At 40.4% G+C, this 17,279-nt stretch overlaps 1 protein-coding gene across 2 annotated transcripts; it reads left to right on the top strand.

Annotated features, from left to right (window-relative positions):
- Nucleotides 1–597: 597 nt before the first annotated feature.
- Nucleotides 598–16,573, top strand: GDE1 (glycerophosphodiester phosphodiesterase 1). 2 transcript variants are annotated; one of them, XM_006212099.4, is made up of 6 exons: nt 598–1,004; nt 7,942–8,117; nt 9,981–10,086; nt 12,564–12,656; nt 14,485–14,696; nt 15,927–16,573. In XM_006212099.4, exons 1-6 carry the CDS (start codon nt 744–746, stop codon nt 16,072–16,074), a joined length of 996 nt encoding a protein of 331 aa, XP_006212161.1. In that variant the 5' UTR covers nt 598–743; the 3' UTR covers nt 16,075–16,573. The 2 variants fall into 2 exon arrangements, with proteins under 2 accessions (XP_006212161.1, XP_031543415.1); XM_031687555.2 differs by having other exon boundaries at nt 867–1,004; nt 7,946–8,117.
- The last annotated feature ends 706 nt before the right edge of the window (nt 16,574–17,279 follow it).

The following is a 17,279-nucleotide window of genomic DNA, read 5'->3' as shown; positions in this document are numbered from 1 at the left end:
TGTGAGAAAAAACGAGATAACATATGCACGGAGCCTGGAATATGGTTTTTTGGTGGGAGGGAGGAAAGAGGTAATCAAGTTTATTTATTTAAACTGCGGTACTGGGGATTGAACCCAGGACCCTGTGCATCCTAGGCACTCACTCTATCACTGAGCTCTACCCTCCTCCCTGTGCTCTATAAATGTTAACTGCACCCCCTAACTATTATTTCCCCCCAAGAGAGTGTAAGCCCCATGAGAGCAGGTACCCAGTCCGTCAGGTTCACTTGCTGTTGTCCTGATTATCTGGACTGATGTTTGCACATCTTCAACTGAATAAGCTTCCTGCTCCTTTAAGGTTCCCTGGGCAGTTTCCTCAAGGGCAAATGGAGTCCTTTCCAGTCCTTTCACCATGGGACTGCTCTCATATCCTTCCCCTTGAATAGTCTGAAAGCCCTGGTAGAAGTGCAAACCCTCAATAACCCAAAGTCTCTTTGGAACGCCGCGGGGAGCCTGAGCCAGCCTGGAGCCTGAGCCAGCCTCCGTTTCCAAGGCAGCCAGGCGCTCAGCGATCCCCCGCGCTGATTGGCTGGACCTCCGTCTCCTTCTCCGGAAGTGGCCGCCGCCGCCATTGTGCGGCGCTGGTCCACTCAAAGGGTGCCAGCTTCGGCCAGCGCTTTGGGGTCTCGTCCTAGCTTCTCGATCTCCTATCCGGGGAGCCCGGCGGGTCCGGGACTCCTGTCCGTGCCGGTGCGGGCGCCGGCATGTGGCTTTGGGAGGAACAGGGGGGCCTCCTGGGCCCTTTCTCCTTCCTGCTACTGCTGCTGCTGCTGGTGACGCGCAGCCCCTTCAATGCCTGCCTCTTCACCGGCAGCCTCTACGTCCTGCTGCGCCTCTTCAGCTTTGAGCCCGTGGCCTCCCGCAGGGCCCTGCAGGTGCTCAAGCCCCGGGGCCGCGTTTCCGCCATCGCCCACCGCGGCGGCTGCCACGACGCGCCCGAGAACACACTGGCGGCCATTCGGCAGGTGAGTCCCGCACGCCTCGCGCCCCTCCGCCCCTCCTGGGAGCTTGGACTTCTGCCTGTTCGTCCGAAGGCTCCCCATCGCTCTCATGATAGCCTTCCTAGTTCCGCATTTGTCCAAATGGAATACATTCAAGGGGCCCGCAGTCCCTCAGCATTGTGGAAAATCTCCCGACTTCAAGTATTTATAGAACACTGCAGATACCTACGTATTTGCTGTGTACCCGGCACTGAGGGCAGTCATGAACAAGACAGAAAGGGCTCCTGCTTTTCATAGAGCTTGCATTGGAGTAGGGGACACAGGCCTGAAACAAACACATAAATGAGTTATTGTAAGGGAGCGGTAAGTGCGATGAAGAAATAGGGTACTGGAATAAGGAATGACTGGAGGGAGGAGTTATGCTATTTTAGACAGAAATCCTTTCGGAAGAAGTGACCTTTGAACTGCAGTGGTGATTATGCGGAACCAGCCAGGATCTGGGGGCAGAGTGCTCTGGGAAAAGAGAACAGCAGGTGCAAAGGTCCTGAGGTGAGAATGGTGTTAGAATCTTCCCGTAACAGAATAAGCAGCGTGTGGCCTCACTTCAAGGAACAGAACAAAGGCTTGTGTGTGAATAAAGTAGGAAATGTGACCAGGTTAAATAGAGCCCTGGTCAGTGGTTAGCTTACATATTCTAAATGGATCACCTTCACAGGAGCTGTTTTTGCTTCTCCTTCAAATTATCAGAGTCATCTCCTCATCACCTTTACCCATGATCAGACACGCTGGCAGTGGGACTCCTGATAATTTCTGCCACTCCTTTTCACAGGGCTCTCTTGGCAGTCTCCTGATTTCATAATATTGACAGCTTGCATAGTAAGAGAGCTTATCAGTTGTCTGTGCACTTCTGTGGAAGTATATCTGACCCTCGCATTTCTCTCGGGCACTTTAACATTGAGTGGGTAGGAAAACTGGCTTAAACACACACAGCTCCTTCTAAAATTCAGCCTTCTAATTTCAAGCCCCAGTGCTCTTTATTGTATATTAGAATATGTTCCGGGATATAAAACTTGGACTGACTGTCCTTTCTTTGTCCAGCCGAGGACAGACAGTATTGTGTAATGAGCAAGTTACTTAAGCACTCAGTATCCCAGTCAGAGTCATGAGTAGGGTGTAGCAAGTGAGACACCCTAGGGTACCTCTCCTCACTTTAGTCCCAGCTCTGACCTTAATTTCCTCATCTGTAAAATGGGAATAATATTGGTATCCACCTAATCAGTTGTGATTCCATGAAGTTGTCCACATAAAGTATTTGGCCCATAGTAAGACCTCCACAGGGTAAGCTCTTTAGGCCAAGAATCTAAGGATGCCTTGGTTCTTTAAAATCATCTCAGTGTAAAGTAAAAAATTTAAGTCTTAAGAAGGAACAGGGTCAGAAAGGCAGCCTTTAATTTGGTGAAGGGCACCTGACTCTGTGTTTATAAAACCAAGTTGTATCTTTTATGCTTCTTCCCCCTTAGTTCTTTTTGACAGAAGGGAGACAGAGCAGCTCTTCTTGTGTTCTACTTAAAAATAAGTCTAAAGGTACTAAAGAATGTATTTTACATTCCAAACTTAAACTCAGATCGGATGAAGTAACATAGCTACACGGGATAGAATTGTCATGAAAAGAAATGATAATTACTTTAGGGAAGAAGCACATAATTGTTACTGGCTTGCATTTCAGTTTACCTTTATGTAAGTTGCCTTAAAGGATAATTCAGTGTTAACTGAGCACAGAAGATATTCGTAAGTATTTACCAATGGATGTTGTGGTTTGGCCAGGAACATGTCTGAATATAAATCATATTAAATGAGGAACTATGTATGTGAAATACACATACATGTATAGTGTGTCATATCCTGTTGTGTTGCAAGGAAAGTATTGCTAAACTCCATTCCTGTCATGTGTGTTTAGGTTGAGTATGTCTTAAATATGCGTAATTATTATAAACAACATTGTGCCAAGCTGATTCCCGTTTTTCAAGAGATGTAATTTAGCTTGTTCCAATATCAGGTCATTATCAATGGGCTTTTTAGCCACGACAGAATTTAGGTACTGAACACAGCTAGTACAGACTGCAGAAGACAAGGTCACATCCTCCCTCTTGACTTCAAAAGAAAGATGTACTTGATTTTCTTCAAAGTTTACTTTTTGTCCTGTTCTTCCTCCCTTTGCTTGTTTGCAGTTCATAATTTATATTCTTAAACATTTTAGTATGTTAAAAGACCAGAGAAAACATTCTGATAGTGGTAGGATTTCTGGTAGATTATAAAATAGAGAAGGAAAAACTTGAGAGAGATGAAATGAATGTATTCCAAAAACAGATACACGGTTATAAACAGTGACAGAAGCATGAAATTAAACCCACAGTCTAATTTCCACAGAGGGGGACAGAGTGCAGCTTTAACACTATCATTCAGATTATATCCTGTCCATACTTAAAACCCATCAGTGGTTTTTCTGTTATAGTTGGGTAAAGTCAAAACACCTTTCTATTTTGTGCCTTTCTCAAAGTCCCGACTCTCTCTTTTTAAACCACCTTGTGTGTTTGTTATTATGCTTTTGGCTTCATGTAATAGAGGATCTAACTTCAAATATTTCAGACAACAGAGGGACTATAATCACGTAACAAGAGGTGTGTGTGGGAGAGGTGACTTCTGGGATGGTTTATTCAGCTGTTCAGTTTGTGATTGTGGAAAACTCTGATTCTGCTGATCCATCCACTCTGCCACCTGCAGCGTATTTACTTGCCCTCTTTGTAGTGGCCAGGTGGCCACTGCAGCCCCAGGCATCACCTTCTTACACATCAGCATCCAAACTCCAGAAAAGACTCCATTCCCTCTTCCATAAGTCTTTCCCAAAAGTCATTCAGTCTCTCTTGGGCGCGCTCTCTCTCCCTCTCCCCTTCTCTCTCACACACACACGCGTTTGTGTGCACATACACACATGGAGGGGACTGGGAATAATTCAGAGAGAGCTGAGCACTGGGGCAAGAACAAGTCTCTACCAGCAGAGGAGAAGAAAGGGAATAGATCTGGGTAGGCAGTCAGTACGTTGTGACTCCTTCCTACCTTGTAGCCTTTGTGTTATATTTGCCATTTCTTCTGCTTGGAAAACTCTTCCCTGGGGTCTTTGTATGGTTGACCCCCTTTTATCACTGAAGTCTCAGCTCACATGTCATATTCTTAAAGAGGCCTTCACTGGCCGTCGTGTCTAGTGACTCCCACCTGCCTTCACCTTCACAGTACCCTCTATTTTCTTTTTCCAATATTTATCACTGTCATCGTATACATGTAACGTGTTTATAATCTGTTTCTCCCCACTAAAATGTAAGATCCATGTTCCTTTTCTCCTTTGCTCACCACTCTCTCCTCACTGCTTAGAACAGTGCCTGACACATAGTAAGCACTCGATAAATATTTGTTGGGAAAATTGTGATGTACAAATAGCCAATAAGCCCATTAGAAAAGACCCTCAACACGATCAGCCATCTGAGAAATGCAAATCAAAACCACAGTGACATACGACTCCATACCCCCAGGATAGCTGTAGTCAAAAGACAAACAAAAACAAGAATTGGCCAGGATGTGGAGAAATTGGAACCTTCATGCACTGCTGGTGAGAAACTAGCCTTGCTATTCCTCCAAAGGTTAAACATGGAAGTATCATCTGGTCCAGCAATTCCACTCCTAGGTGTATATTCCAAAAAATTGGAAACAGGCTTCATGCAAAAACTTGCATAGGAATGCTCATAACATTTTCCATAATAGCCAAAAAGTGGGAACAACAGAAATGTCCACCAGTGATGAAAGGAGAAATCAAATAAGATGCATCCACACCATGAAATATTATTCAGCAAGAAAAAGGGATGAAGTCCCCATACATGTTATAACATGAGTGAACCTTGCAAACATCATGCTGAGTGAAAGAAGGTAGCCACAGAAGACTGTGTATTGTATAGTTCTACTAAATAAAATGTCTAGAATAGGCAAATCCATAGAGAAAGAAGTAGGTTAGTAGTTGCCAGGGACTGGGAGAGTTGAAGAGAGAGATGGGGACTGGCTGCTAATGGGTACGGGGCTGCTTTTTGGGGTGGTGAAGGTGTTCAAAACCTAATTGTGGTGACGGTTGCACAACTGCAAATATACAAAAGAAACATTGAATTGGATACTTTAAAAGGATGAATTTTATAATATATGAACAGGACCTCAAAAAACATAATGAATTTATTAAAGCAGACAATGTTATCAAAGTAAAACTTACATATAATAAAAGATGTATTTTCAGTATACAATATGATGAGTTTTGATAAATATATACACCTGAGTAACCACCGCCTCAATCCATTTCCATCACCCCAGAAAGTTGTGTTCTTTTTGGAGTGAACCTCTACTTCTGCCTCTGCCCCAAGGCAGTCATTGATCTGATTTCTATTACCGTAATACACTGTACTGTTCTATTTCTAAATTGCCAGTGTAGTCTCAAGCAAGCATCTTAAGTAAATAAAATTTTAATTAAATTAGTCTGTAGACTAGTTTATGTGAAATTTGTATGTTTAGAAGAAAAAATACTATAATAAGAAATTTCTTGAAATAAATGAAAAATGAATATGACGAAGTATATACTAATATGTGAATTAGAATTGGGAGGGTTTAGCTTTTTGCCTGCGTAAGTGGGATAACAAAAGTATTGGTAAAGAAAGTTGAATGCAGTCATTAGAAGATCTGGTCCAAGAAACTCTAATATGGTGATTGTTTTATAGAACTTTTGGGTCTTAATAAACTCCACAGAAAAGACAAATAAATGAACTCGTTAATTCTAGAATTCTTGCTAAAATACAGCGTACCACCATTGTTATTTTTTGTGTTGTAGCCAAATAAAAGTGGCCCTAATGAATGAAAGTGTAATTGAACCTAATTACTAGCATCAAAGAATAAGGTTAACATTTGTGTTACAGTGAGAGAATTGTGCTGTGATTACTGGAAATGTGACCTTGTTTTATGTTATAAAAGATTTAACCCATGTGGATTTGCCAGTGGATTATTATCTTTAACTTAGAACAGATGAACCTTTTAATCTTATAAAAAGATGGACCTTTTAACCAGTATAAATGTAAGCATTATCATAATGACTCTTTCGCTGAGGTGTAAATGATTTTCTACTCATAATAGCTTATACTTAGTGCCAGCACTGAGCCAGGCACCAAGATTTACATGCATTATTTCTAAATCTTCACAACTCTTAAGATCATTAGAGAAGTATCATCTTAAAAATGATGAAACTGAGGCTAGAGTAAGGTATGTAACTAGATAATACAGCCAGTTAGTGATGGAATTGGAATTTTTAGAGGGGGAAGTCTTGGTCATATATGTAAAAAATCAAACTTTAAAGCCTAGAAGAAAATATAGTTGCTTATCTTTATAAATGAGGGGAGGAAAGGATTTAAATAAGATGTACAAATCTTCACATATAAAGGACATGATTAATAAATTTGACTATATTACAATTAAAAACATGTTAAAAAGAACAAAGTAACAATGGCTATTATTTATTGAATGCTTACTGTGCACCAGTACAGTGCTATATGTTGTTTTTGGATACTTCAGTGTGTAGTAAATATATAAACACCTATAAGGGAATGATATGAAAATAATATACATCAACTTGGCAGTCGCCTCTGGAAAGAAAGGGAGGAGAATTTTAGCTATAACTGTAGTGTGACAGCAAAGTCATATGGTTAAGGGTGCAGCCTCTGCCACACCCACATCTGTGTAACTCAGAGCATGTTTCTTAATCTCTGTTTCCTCATCTAAAAATGAGACTATTAATAGTACCTTCCAAAGGGTTGTGAGGATCAAATCAGTTAATACATTTAAAGCACCTAGAATCGTGCCTGACAAATAGAAAAGGCTCAGCAAATAATAGCTATTATTATGTTGGAGGGCAGCAAGAGATTGAAGCAAATATGGCAAAATGTTAACTCTGTTAAATCTTTTTTTGCTGTATAGTGCTATCTCTGTTTACATAATTTTAAAAAATTGTTCAACTTTAAAGTCTTGATCATAATGAGCATTTCATGTCTTCGTTGTGACAAAGAAGCCAAGGAAGCAAACCCTGGATAGTGTGTCTAGGGGGAGCATGGCCCACAAAACTTTACAATCGTGTTCTCTTTTAGATAAATTCTAGCGCGCCTTACTGAGCTTGCCAACTTGTTAGCCAACAGCCAGTGCTGCTCGCATAAACAAAATGTAGCGTCTGTCTCCTAGAAGCAGGCGTGGTGTTTCCACTCTAGAGGATGGAGTCAAACAAGCAAACTCATCATGCTTATGCCAAAGTTGTGCAGTATTCATCTAATCAGCGACTGCAGGGGAGTCATCAGACATACTGTACCAAACACAGTGCGGGTAAACAGTGGAACTTGTCAAAATATTTGTAATTGTAAACCATTAATGGCCCACTTTCTTTGGTTAAAGCAACCAAAGAAAACTCAAGTTCCAGAAGTCTCCCCATCTGCCACTGTAACGGTGGGAAGAGTGAGGAAATTAAAGTTTGAGGCATCTGTGAGTGTTGACTTTGAAGTAAGGTTAACATCTATGAGAAAGATAAACAAGTTTCTACTGTATTCAACATCTTGTAGTAACCTATAATGAAAAAGAATATGAAAAGGAATATATGTATGTATGACTGAGACATTATGCCATACACCAGAAATTAACACAACATTGTAAACTGACTATAGTTCAATTTAAAAAATGGGCAAAAATATCTATGAAAAGAGAAACAGGTTGGCTTGCAATTTGGTACAGGAAGCGAATGTAATCAGTAAGAGAAACTGTCTGTTGGTCATCTTAAGTGTTTAGATTGCAAAATGACATTCTGTGGCCACTTGACATTAATATTGTTGGTGTTTTTGTTAAGGCAGCTAAGAATGGAGCAACAGGTGTGGAGCTGGACATTGAGTTTACTTCTGACGGGGTTCCTGTCTTAATGCACGACAACACAGTCGATAGGACGACTGATGGCACTGGCCGATTGTGTGATTTGACATTTGAACAAATTAGGAAGCTTAATCCTGCAGCAAATCACAGATTAAGGTGAGTGGTATACTGTCACCCAAACATGTCTTTCAGCTTGTGTTGGAGATCACAGAAGGACGCTGGCACCTCCTAATTACATCTCCTGCTCCAGGAAAGTTGTTTTGTTGGGCTTTGTTTTAAACTGTATACAGGTTTGCCAAGGAATGAGCAGGTGTGAGGGACAACAGAAATAGGCATGGATGTTTTCCATCTTTTCCCACTGAAGCCAGATTTGGCCTCAGAATTATTCTCAAGACAATACTCTAACATGACAATTATTGTACTGACATAGTAACTTGCATGTATATATGTGTATATATGTATATCAGAGCTAGTCCTATAAGATGTTCCACAACAAAAAGGTTCTATAATGAAATAAGATTGAACCCTGCACTCTAGATGAACCCTTTGGGAATAAACAGTTCATATCAATCAGTTCTTACGTTAAGATTTCTCAAAGGTGTATGACCACAGAACCCACACCCTTCCCACCAGTAACAGCTATAGACACCTTGGAATTGGTATAGTGGGCGATATACTTTGAATGTGGTTATTTAAGTCCCTTTCCTCTTGTCTTCTTTGTAATACTGAAAAATATGTTATTCATGTCATATCAGTTCTCTGGACAGTGGTTAGTACTCTTAGAGTATTGAATATTTGACCCCGTGATTTAGTTGTAGTCCTCCCTGTAAGATACTTCAGACTTTATTTTGCCAGGAACTGAAAGAAATTAAAAATCAGCCAAAGGAAATTGTACTTTAGAAAGAATATTGATAACACTTGAAAGTTCTGAGTTCAGGCTGCTAGAATTTCTCTCTACTGTTACAGATATTTCATTGCTCTGCTGTAAGCAAGGGAAAGGCTGCTTTTAATATTACAGTGACATTGCAGCTAATAAGATGTCTAGTTCAAAGTTTCAGCACTTAAAGCAAAAAATGCTTAGGGTCTGCATCACCCTTAGAATCCTTTTAGAAGGCATGATATCAGAGTCAATATACCATCTTAATGCCCTTAATCCCACTAGTCTTTGTTCTATAACTGAAACAAATTGCATTTTCTTTGCTTGAATACCAAATAATTGGCTGGTGTTTAGGGACCATGTTATAGGAAACAATAGGTATTTTCTCTACAATTACCCTCAATGTGGTTAATGCTTATTCTGAGAGAGGAGTTTGGAAACTAAACTGGCCAAAGGAACAGCAAGTTCATGTCTCTGATCTCTTGCTCCCAGGGAATAGGCTTTGAATAGAATGACTGGCAGAATTCCCTGTACTGTTTGAATTTTATCTTTTTTCAAACCAAGATCGTACGGTTGAAATAATATAGTTGAATTAGCGTAAGTTAAGTCATGTAGAGTGAAATTTCATTCTGTGAGAAAAGCTGATTTCTTATGTATCAGGCACTTAACTTTCCTTTTTTTTTTAAAGAAACTTATGTATTAGAACATTATTTATTTTAAAGAGTTGCACTTAAATAAATGCACAGCAGTCACAACAATGCAATTAACATATGTGTGTATTCCTAGAAATTTCAACTGCGTAAGATTACAATCTTACAATCTTAAAAAATTAAGTCTCTGAGTTCTCCGAAGATGCCATACTATACTCTGCCCTTTAGTGAGTAGAGTTACTAATTATATTATAAATCTAGTGATTGCCTAAAAATTAAATGATTTTTGTTGTTGCTATTCGTTGGCCAAGAATACCTGTAATTTGGTTCAAGTACACATAGTAAATTGCCCCTGGACTTTGGTTATGGTTGAAGCAAGTTGGGGAAAACACTCTTCCTTTGGTTGGGAGACATTTGTCAAACGTCTGTTTTACTAAACTTTTATCTTTCCCTTTTTCCTACAATGTCCTGTTCCTTTTCCGTCTCTTGTAGGAATGATTTCCCTGATGAAAAAATCCCTACCCTGAGAGAAGCCGTTGCAGAGAGCCTAAACCATAACCTCACAGTGTTCTTTGATGTCAAGGGCCATGCAAATATGGTACAGTTTATACGATAGACTGCACTTTTTAGAAGACATCTTACTTAATGGCTAGTCAGTTCTGAAGTTAACTGTATATTTTATTATGTATTTTTCTTCATGAGTTATTTTTACAAATTATATTTGTTTAATGGAAGTTTACAATGCAAAAGTCCACATCCTCAGGGAAACAGTAAATTGTGGAACCTTTTAACCTTCAGTGGAAGCTTTTAGCAACTCCCAGTATTCTATAACCAGCACAAAATAGAAGAGTCAGCTTTCTCTTATTTGCATAAAGCATTTACAAAAGATACTAAATAAACAGTAAAGAAGCACATCTTGAACAGAACACTCAAGTAACCTCATAAAAGAGACTTCAGGAGTTGGACACAAGATCAGCTGCATCTGGCTGATAAGAGTCTAAACAGACAACTGTGGACTGAATTTAAAGAGAACTCCTATATTTAAAGCTTCTGATAGCTAATAGGATATTTATCTTTAACGTAGATTTATCCTTTCTGTATGGTTTCTATCCCTTATGCATACTTTTCTTATTCTATGAATCGAGTAGTTACATACCCAAAGAAATTATAGTAAATTAAACTGTATGACATTCCTAATGAAAATCTTGCTGAAATTTTGGAACATATACTTTTACTCATAAAATGTATTACTGCACTAGAAATCAATGGGAAAATATGGTTCAGGTTATATTTGTTCTTTTATAACCAGCTTTTCAAGTACAAATACGTTATTCTGCATTTGAACAACTTGGGTATTTTCCCCCAGCAATAACTATAATCAGTCATGACCATCTACTGATTGAGAATTCTGACGTCAATTTTTTAAAATTAATCGCAGGATATTATTGAGACCATTTGTTAAAACCTGAAATATAAGCTTCTAACTTAAGTACAAAAAGTCCCATATTTGAAGAAAGAGGAGAGTGATGCTCTGGCTAATTCAGTATTCTAATAAAATGATAGTTTTATATGTCTAGGATTTCCAGCTGGTCTGCATCAGAATTACCAGGAATACATTTTAAAAATTGGGATTCCTGGGCCATGCTATCCAGAGATTAAATCCTAAAAATGTCTAGGGTCGTGGGGTCAAGGGACATGCATTTTTTAGAAGCACTTTAGGTTTTGTTGATGATACGGCCCATGTTTGGGAACCCTGCTAGGTCCTGCATTTCACCCCTGGTGTGCTGACCTGAATTCATGCTTATTTTCTTAGAATAGGGTGAAGTGAGGAGGGGAGAAGAATTTTTTTTGGTAATCTAGCTATTTGAGTGTTCTGGTTGGGTGCTTACAGATTGCGTGGGTAACACTGTGCAGAACATAGTGATCTCATTCACCAAAATGGGAGTGTAAAGGAACAGGTGTTGGCAGGAAATTGGAGACAGTAGAGCCCAGGAGCCAAGATCACAGGCTTTGGAGTCCAGCAGACTGTGATTAATCTCTGTCACTTACTACAGTGTAACCTTAACCTTGATAGGCTTCAGTTTCCTTGTGGGCAACATGGGAACAATGAAAGAAACAACCAGCTAAGGCTGTTGTGAGAATTAGATCAAGAGTGCAGATGAAGCATCGCACATGGTGCGTGTGTTGGTTCACAAGAAAAGGACCAGCTCTGCAGCTCACGCTCCGTCCCGTTAGTGAAGGGAAGCGTGACGTGAATGCTTTCTGTGTTCTTTTTTCTCTTTTTGGAATGCATTTTGTTGCTTTTATTTGATTATAGGTAATGTGTGACTTTCCAAAAATTAGTGGTATTTCAAGAATTAGGATGTAGCGACATTACATTCCACCCAGGGTCTAGTCACCTCTGTTGTTTGATGCCACCGTTGCTCTGTGGCCAAATCTGTTAATTCACTAGAGGTTACAGAATGTCAGTGTTTTAATTCTGTCATTTCTTCTGCATTTAGTAGCTGAACTACTACAAAAAGAAACTTCCGCTCATCTTGGGAAGAGTCGGGAGACTTCTGGCTCTTCCCGGTTCCCCCCTTGCCCCATTGCTTCTGCCTCCATGTTGGTGATGGATGACATTTCCTCTCTGTCACCCGGACTGAGAAAATCTACCCATTCTAGTTCCCGCCTGGTTGTTTCCTGCTCCAGCTAGGAAAGGCAGAGGGTGACAGAGTTGTGGGTAAAAAGGACTTTTCCTAGGGCCTAAACTAGGGTGTAAGGGAAAGATTTTTAAATTTGGCTCCCAGCCTCCACTGGCCTGTAGTCATTTTCCAAAGTATGACAAAGGAGGTGAGCCTCTCAACAAAATAGTGAAGCAGCAGTACCCCAGCTTCTTCCCCCAGCATCTTCCTTATCTGCTGATGTGAGATTAAAATGCATCCTAATGGATAGTGGAACCTGCCAGTACTCCTTTCAACACCCCCATGCATTAGGAAACTTCTGATTTAATAGAGTTGTGCTTAATATATGATAGTTATTGGCTGAGGCTACATTTTAATAGATTTTAAATATATGAATATTTCTGTTTTACAGGCTACTGATGCTCTAAAGAAAATATATATGGAGTTTCCTCAACTATACAATAATAGTATGGTCTGCTCTTTCTTGCCAGAAGTTATCTATAAGGTAAAATTCAGAATTTTTGCTCTGTATAATATTATGTTAGTTGGTGGTGATAACAGCAATGGGCTAAGTAAGCATAAGGGTAGGTGCTTGTTAAACTGAACTGAGTCAATTAAGAGACTCCTCTTCTAAATTAACAAAAATTCAGGAAGGGTAAGGTACTTGCACCCCATTTTAAAAATACCATGATTCCTTTTTAGCTCCTTCTTTCATCGTGTTTATAGGCTCATTCAAGTTCCTTTGATAAACGTTCTCAGAAAGAATTATATAGCTCTATGTCTCACTAAGTGACAGCAGAATATACCTTTTTGGAAAAAATGACTGTTAATGTGGAGAATTTAAAATATGCATAAAAGTAGATAGTAGGACAGTGAGCCCTGCTTTAGCCATAATCCAGCTGGCTTCACCCGTACTCCCAGTTTTTCTCCCCAGGGTTGTTTTGAAGCAAACTCCAGACATCATATCATTTTATCTGTAAAAACTACATTAAGTATCTTTCAAAAGTGATTCCTTTTTTGTAAACATAACCACAATTTAATTATCCTGTCTAACACCATTAACAAGAAGTCCTTAAGATGATCAGACATCCAGTGTATAAATTATCATTTGTCTCAGAAATATATTTTTTGTTTGTTTTTTTACAAATTATTCATTTGAATCAGGACCAAATAAGGGTTTCACATTGTCATTTTAAATCTTAAAACCTGCAAGTTTTTTTTCCTCCCTTATGGTGCACTTACTGAAGAAACCAGGTTGTTTTGTAGGGTTTATATACCCAAGTCTGCATTTTGCTAATGATGCCGTGATACAGTTTTACACATTCTTCCCTTCTGTATATTTCCTGTAAATTGGTAGTGAGAACTAAAGGCTTGATCAGATTAGGTTCAGTTATTCTTGGCCAGATAATTTCATAGGCGAGGGCTGTTTCCCATCAGGAGGCACAGAACGCTGACTCGTCATTGTCATCAGCAGCTGTTACTGATGCCAGCTCTGCAATTTACCAGCGGTTGCACAGTGTCAGTATTTTAATTCTATCATTTCTTCTTCACGTATTAGCTAGAATACTTCTATAAAAAGGAACTCTCGTCTACTATTTAGTTACCCACTAGGCAAATAAAACACTTCATCTTTCCCTTTATTTACAGGTTCCAAAATAATGAGTTGGTCCTTCAACAGTGACCAACAGAGCATACATTTAAAATTTTACAGTGAGGGTGGAGCCTAGCGGGATATAAACTGTCGTTGAGGTGAATAGTGTCATGGGGCTTTCAGATATTTGGATCAGAGTTTCCCAAACTTAACCTGACCAGAGGCCTTTAAAGTGTGTGATACATTCTGCAGAGGAGCAAAGAGCACAGACAAAGAATTCCATCCACACCCCCCCACTCTCTATTGCTCTGTCCTCATCCCCTGCCGCTACTTCTTACCTCTCTCTTCTCACCCTACTTCCACAACTCATTTTCAGCCATTTTCTCAAGAAAGGATCAAAAGCTAACCAGCCCATCTTGAAATGATCATGGTTCCATCCTCATTGCATTCTTAATATTTATCTCTGGCTGTAATTTAAATCAATTTCCAACTGAAAGTTACCCTTGTGACAGTATTAAAATTTGACCCTGATAATGTTTTCATCTTAAAGATAGGGTTGCAGTTCTTTTAGAATTGTGAGGGAAGTCGCAAAGGATCTGTGCTGGAGTCCTTAGTAGACACGGGGGGCAAGGTACCGTCTATGACCACTTCATCAAAAATGAGCACACTGGCTAAAGAACAAATGAGAGGTATTCAAACTTAAGATACGATAATTGCTTTATTTTCCAAAATTCCTTTTCAGATGAGGCAAATAGATCAGGATGTAGTAACAGCTTTAATTCACAGACCTTGGAGCCTTAGCCATACAGGAGATGGGAAACCACGCTTTGACACTTCCTGGAAACAGTCCGTGTTTGTGGTAATGGACATTCTGCTTGATTGGAGCATGCATAATATCTTGTGGTACCTGTGTGGAGTTTCAGCTTTCCTCATACAGAAGGATTTTGTATCCCCGTAAGTTGGAAGATTTTTTTTTTTATCTTCTCCTAACATATTTCCTGAATGTTCTTCTTGGAAAGGAAGGATTAACAGTGGACAACCTGGACTGGTCCCACCCACAAAGCCCCCCGGTACCTTTATTAAGTTGGAATGCCACTAGTTTCTTATGTGGGAAGAGTTCAGGCATATTTCACCGTTTCCAAAACAAGTTGATCAGAATCCTTGATTTTTAGTGCATGTTAAAGAAAAAATAAACATGCCAGATTATGATGAGAAAGATTGTATTTCCTTATGATTGTCCCCTTTTGAAAGCTGACATCGGACCCAGGGCAGAGCCACAGGGAGGACATCTCGTGGGTGCCTACCTCATCTCTCGCAGCTTTCCATTCCCTAACCTGCTGGCGGTCTCTGAGTCTTTAACTTTTCAGCTTTATAGCTGCGTATTTCAGCCAATTATAGTAAGTTTCATACTATATCAGGCAAGCATGCATTCAGTTCAGTAAATATTTGGTGTATTCCTGCAACATTGCAAGGTACTGTATCAAGAAGCTGAAAATGCTGTGGCAAAGAAACAAAGCCATGGTCTGCCTTCATGGAGTTTATAGTCAAGTGGGAGAGACAGATGCTAATCAAAGTCCAACAAATGTAAAATTACAGCTAAGATAAATGCTGTCTTAAGAGAGAACGATGCACATGCACTGTATAATCTGTCCCAGTCAGAGGAGTCGGGGAAAACATCCCCAAGGAAGTAACAATTAAGCCAAGATCCGAGGGGAGAGTAGGAATTGAGGCGGGCAGGGGTGATGATCCAAATCAGAGGGGGAAACACACGCGAAAGTGTTGTGGCAGGAAAGGAAGGATCCTGGTTCTTTCAAGGACTTGCAAGCAAATCAGTACACGCACAGAAAAGAATTCAGCACAGAAAAGAAGGGGGAAGTGTGGCATAAGATGAGGCCAAAGAGACAGGGACTAGGCCAGGTACGGCCTTCAACAGGGCTTCTTGTGTTTTGGCCGGGGTTGGAGGGCAGTCTTGGGTGAGGCGCAGAAGTGTTTTAAGCTGTAATGACTCAGAGGAGGCTCTCATGCTGGGTTTTCGAACACTCCTCTGGTTGCAGTAGAGCGGCCAGTTAAGAGGCTCTTTCTGGGCACTATTAGTCGTCACTGAATACCATACTTAGTGACCATCATAGATTCCTGGGGCAATTGGCATTATCCTAACAGGGTTGGTTTTCCCTCTTTCTCCAGGGACTACTTGAAGAAGTGGTCAGCTAAAGGCATTCACGTTATCGCTTGGACAGTTAATACTTTTGATGAAAAAAGTTACTACGAATCTCATCTTCGTTCTGGTTATATCACCGACAGCATGTTGGAAGACTGTGCATCTCAGTTCTAGACTTTCCCCCCAGGGAGGAAACATGGCTATGGAAACTGCCTGCTGACCTCACACAGGAATATCGAAATACTCTTTGTGCCAGCCCAAGCCCTTGGGGGGACCAGGTGGCTCACACAAGCAATAGTCGGTAACTGGGTTTTTACCTGAATCAAAGCAAAACCCATTGTTGCCACCGTGCTCCATGGAATGCTTGAGTTCAACACTGATGCTCTTGAAAGTCTGGGTCTGCAAAAAGGCACAACAGCTCCCGTCCCAACCTAGCTGAGGCACACACTGAGACCCAGCGAGGATATAAGCACAGATTGAGTTGTGCAGTTTTGGGGTGCAGATGCAAATGCATGGGAAATGCATGATCACTCCGAGTTGACATTTTAAAACTTGACACACTTATGTAATTTACTTATTTAGATATTTGTATTTGGCTATGTTATCAACGTACTGTAGACATCAAACTTGTGACCATACTAATAAAATCATTAAAAGGAGCACTAAGGGAAAACTGTGTACCGAGCATCATATCCTAAGACATAAAGAATTTAGAGGAGCTGCTGTCTGCAATCCAGTGACCGGGTCCCTGGTAAGGTGTGAAGCCAAGAAAATGGTAGTGAAGTCTTGATACTAGTCTGAGGGGTTATAGTATCTTGAAGCAAGAGCTACAGACCACTAGGGGTCAGAGTTGCACCTTTTCAGGCTGCTCTACAACATGATCATAGACTGGAAGAGACGTCCAGGACATGGACCTCTTTTTACAAAAGAGAAAACTGAAACCGTAGGAGGGAAGGGTCTTCACAGAAGTGACACAGCGCCTGATCCCATGGTGACTCAGACTTCTTGTTTACCTTTGGCCAGGAAGTTGAGTGGTTTAGCATGCATTATTGTAATCAGCCCTCACAGAAATCTGACAGAGGTATTAATCCCTTTTTACTGAGAAGGAAACCAAAGTACTACAGAGTAAAAGTAACTTACCCAAGGTCTCGAGTTCCTTGGTGTAGTTGGGATTCCAATCTGGCTCAGTCTGAGTTCAGAGAACCACTCGCCCTGTCTGCCTATATAATGCAGCGCCCTTATTCCCAGCTCTGCTCTTTCCCACCTGAGCTTGCAGGGGCCTTTCTGTAAACTTAAGTAACAATACTTAAATTGAAGTTGAGTCTTTAAAAAGTTGCAAAGCTGTCTCTCCTCTAGCTTTCTCACCCCCACCCCCCACC

Source organism: Vicugna pacos, chromosome 18 (assembly GCF_048564905.1).
Source record: "Vicugna pacos chromosome 18, VicPac4, whole genome shotgun sequence".
In the NCBI taxonomy this organism is placed as follows: domain Eukaryota; kingdom Metazoa; phylum Chordata; class Mammalia; order Artiodactyla; family Camelidae; genus Vicugna; species Vicugna pacos.
This window is presented reverse-complemented; position numbering and strand designations above follow the sequence as displayed.